The sequence below is a fragment of the Helianthus annuus genome, chromosome 10 (assembly GCF_002127325.2).
Source record: "Helianthus annuus cultivar XRQ/B chromosome 10, HanXRQr2.0-SUNRISE, whole genome shotgun sequence".
NCBI lineage: Eukaryota > Viridiplantae > Streptophyta > Magnoliopsida > Asterales > Asteraceae > Helianthus > Helianthus annuus.
Genome location: NC_035442.2, coordinates 163151923 through 163154212, shown reverse-complemented (window position 1 = coordinate 163154212; position 2290 = coordinate 163151923). Strand labels below are relative to the sequence as shown.

Here is a 2290-nt window from a genome sequence, read left to right as displayed (position 1 = left end):
TTAACTCGTTTGAAAATGCTGTTTTGTTTGTTTAACGCCTTTGGGGGCTTAATGACCATGTCCCGGATATCCTTGGCATCATTCAAAGAATGGCCACGACCTTAGCACACGGGTGTAGGCGTACACCCGTAGTGCATTTCAATAAAGTATAATCGTCGGCCGAGAGAAGTCTCGCGGCGGAATTATATAAGTGGTGTGTCTATTAATCTTTAACCCGGCACGACCCGGGCTACTGAACGCATAACGAACATGTAATTCTTTTACAAGATTATTAAGCAAATAATTATCCCAAGTTATAAAATGTTGTGTGCCACGGGCATTCAAATCAATTTTTAAAAACCTTTTCAAAATGAGTCAGTTAAATTGTATTTACCAGTGAAAACTGACGTATTTTCCCAAAAAGTCTAAGTGCAGGTACTACGCGTAATAGGCTGGTTTCTCCTAGCATCATATAGAAGTCTCGCAAGCTTAGATGCCTGAAGTCTGTTGAACAATGTTTTATTTTATTTGCAATCCGCCTGTGAATCTTTTACTTTCCGTATTGTAATACTTGGATATTACTTCATATCGGATTGTAATATATTTTTGCTTCCGCTGTGCATTTAAATTGTGTGGTTTGACTATGATGATATCAACTACGTCACGTACTCCCCACCGGGCCCACCGGTAACACGTGGAAATATCGGGGTGTGACACTATTAGCAAGAACCTTAGAAACAACTTTATTCACAACCCCCACGAGACTAATAGGGCGATAATCATTAAGACCGAGGGGATCCTTTCTTTTAGGGACGAGAGCGATAAAGGACGATCCACAACCCGGGTTGACCACACCCGTGTCAAAAAAAGCCGTCAAAAGGTTGACAAAGTCAGCCTCGAAAAGCCTCCAAAAAAACTTAAAGAATCGAAAATTAAACCCGTCTGGGCCGGGAGCCCGATCATCCCCACACTCAAAAACAGCCGCTTTAATTTCGTCAACACTAAACTGAGACTCTACCCAAGAGGCATCCAAATCCGATATCTTCTTCATATTAGAGCAGGACAGAACTAGACGACTATTACACTCCTCCGTAAACTTAGCATGAAAAAAATTAAAGACCTCTTTCTTCACCAACGAGGGCTTCGAAACCCACTCACCCCCAATATCTAAACCATGGATCACATTACTAGCCTTCCTGCAGTTGATCAGAGTGTGAAAGAATTTCGAGTTTTCGTCCCCCTCTTTGACCCATCTAACCCGAGACCTTTGTTTGAGGTCCATTACCTTAGCTTGTTCATTCTTAGTGATGATTTCCTTATTCTCAGCAAGAACCCATTCCTCTTCGTCTAATAACTCCCGAGATTCCTGAATCAACTCAAGAGCATCCACCTCTTCCTTCGCCATATCGAGAACCTCCCCATCCCTACGTAAAATAATGTCTCTCCAATCTTTTATTTTTCTACGAATATACCCCAATTTTTTAATCAGGAAGACATCAGGCGGACAACCCGGAGATGAAAAAGAGGAAGCTACAACCTCCACCACCTCAATAAAGCCTTCTTTATCCAACCATGAATTGAAAACACGAAAGGGGCGAGCACCAAAATTAACAGACTTCGAAGACAGGATTATGGGACAATGATCCGACCATTACCTAGGCAGGGCTTGAACACGGGCCTCCGGCCACTCATTAAAGAACTCTAAGTTAACAAGAAACCTGTCGAGTTTGCTAAGTTTATTCCCTCTCTCAGATTACCACGTAAATTGTCTTCCATTAAAATCATACTCAATCAGCCCGGGGTCAAAGATGAAAGAATTAAAGTTACTCGCACAAGAATGTTTGAAAGAACAATTTCTTTTTTCTTCCCGGAACCTGACTGCGTTGAAATCGCCACCAATAAACCAATACCCATCATTGCTATCAATAAGGGAAGCCAACAGGTCCCAGACCGCTTTCTTGGCTAGCACACCTTGCGGCGCATAAACGTTAAGAACGTTAATAGAAGTATTACTCCCGATCAGCCTTCCCCTTAGGAACAGAAAATTCCTATTTTTGGTACTGACCTCTAAGGAAAAAAGTGACTCATCCCACATGCTAACAATACCACCCGACTGCCCAACTGAATCAACCGCCTCCCAACCGAAATTCCCAGAGCCCCAAAACTTAGACAACAAAGAATGAGAAATACCGCTATGCTTAGATTCTTGAATCATCACAAAATTGATCCCCTGATCCCTGCGAATAGACCTGATCCAATCGGATTTCAAGGCACCCCCTAACCCCCTTAGATTCACCGATAAGAAATTCAT

General features: G+C 42.4%; 1 protein-coding gene across 1 annotated transcript; it reads right to left on the bottom strand.

Moving 5' to 3' along the window:
* Positions 1-1732: 1732 nt before the first annotated feature.
* Positions 1733-2290, bottom strand: LOC110883122. Its single transcript, XM_022130960.1, has one exon. It carries the CDS (start codon positions 2288-2290, stop codon positions 1733-1735), a length of 558 nt encoding a protein of 185 aa, XP_021986652.1.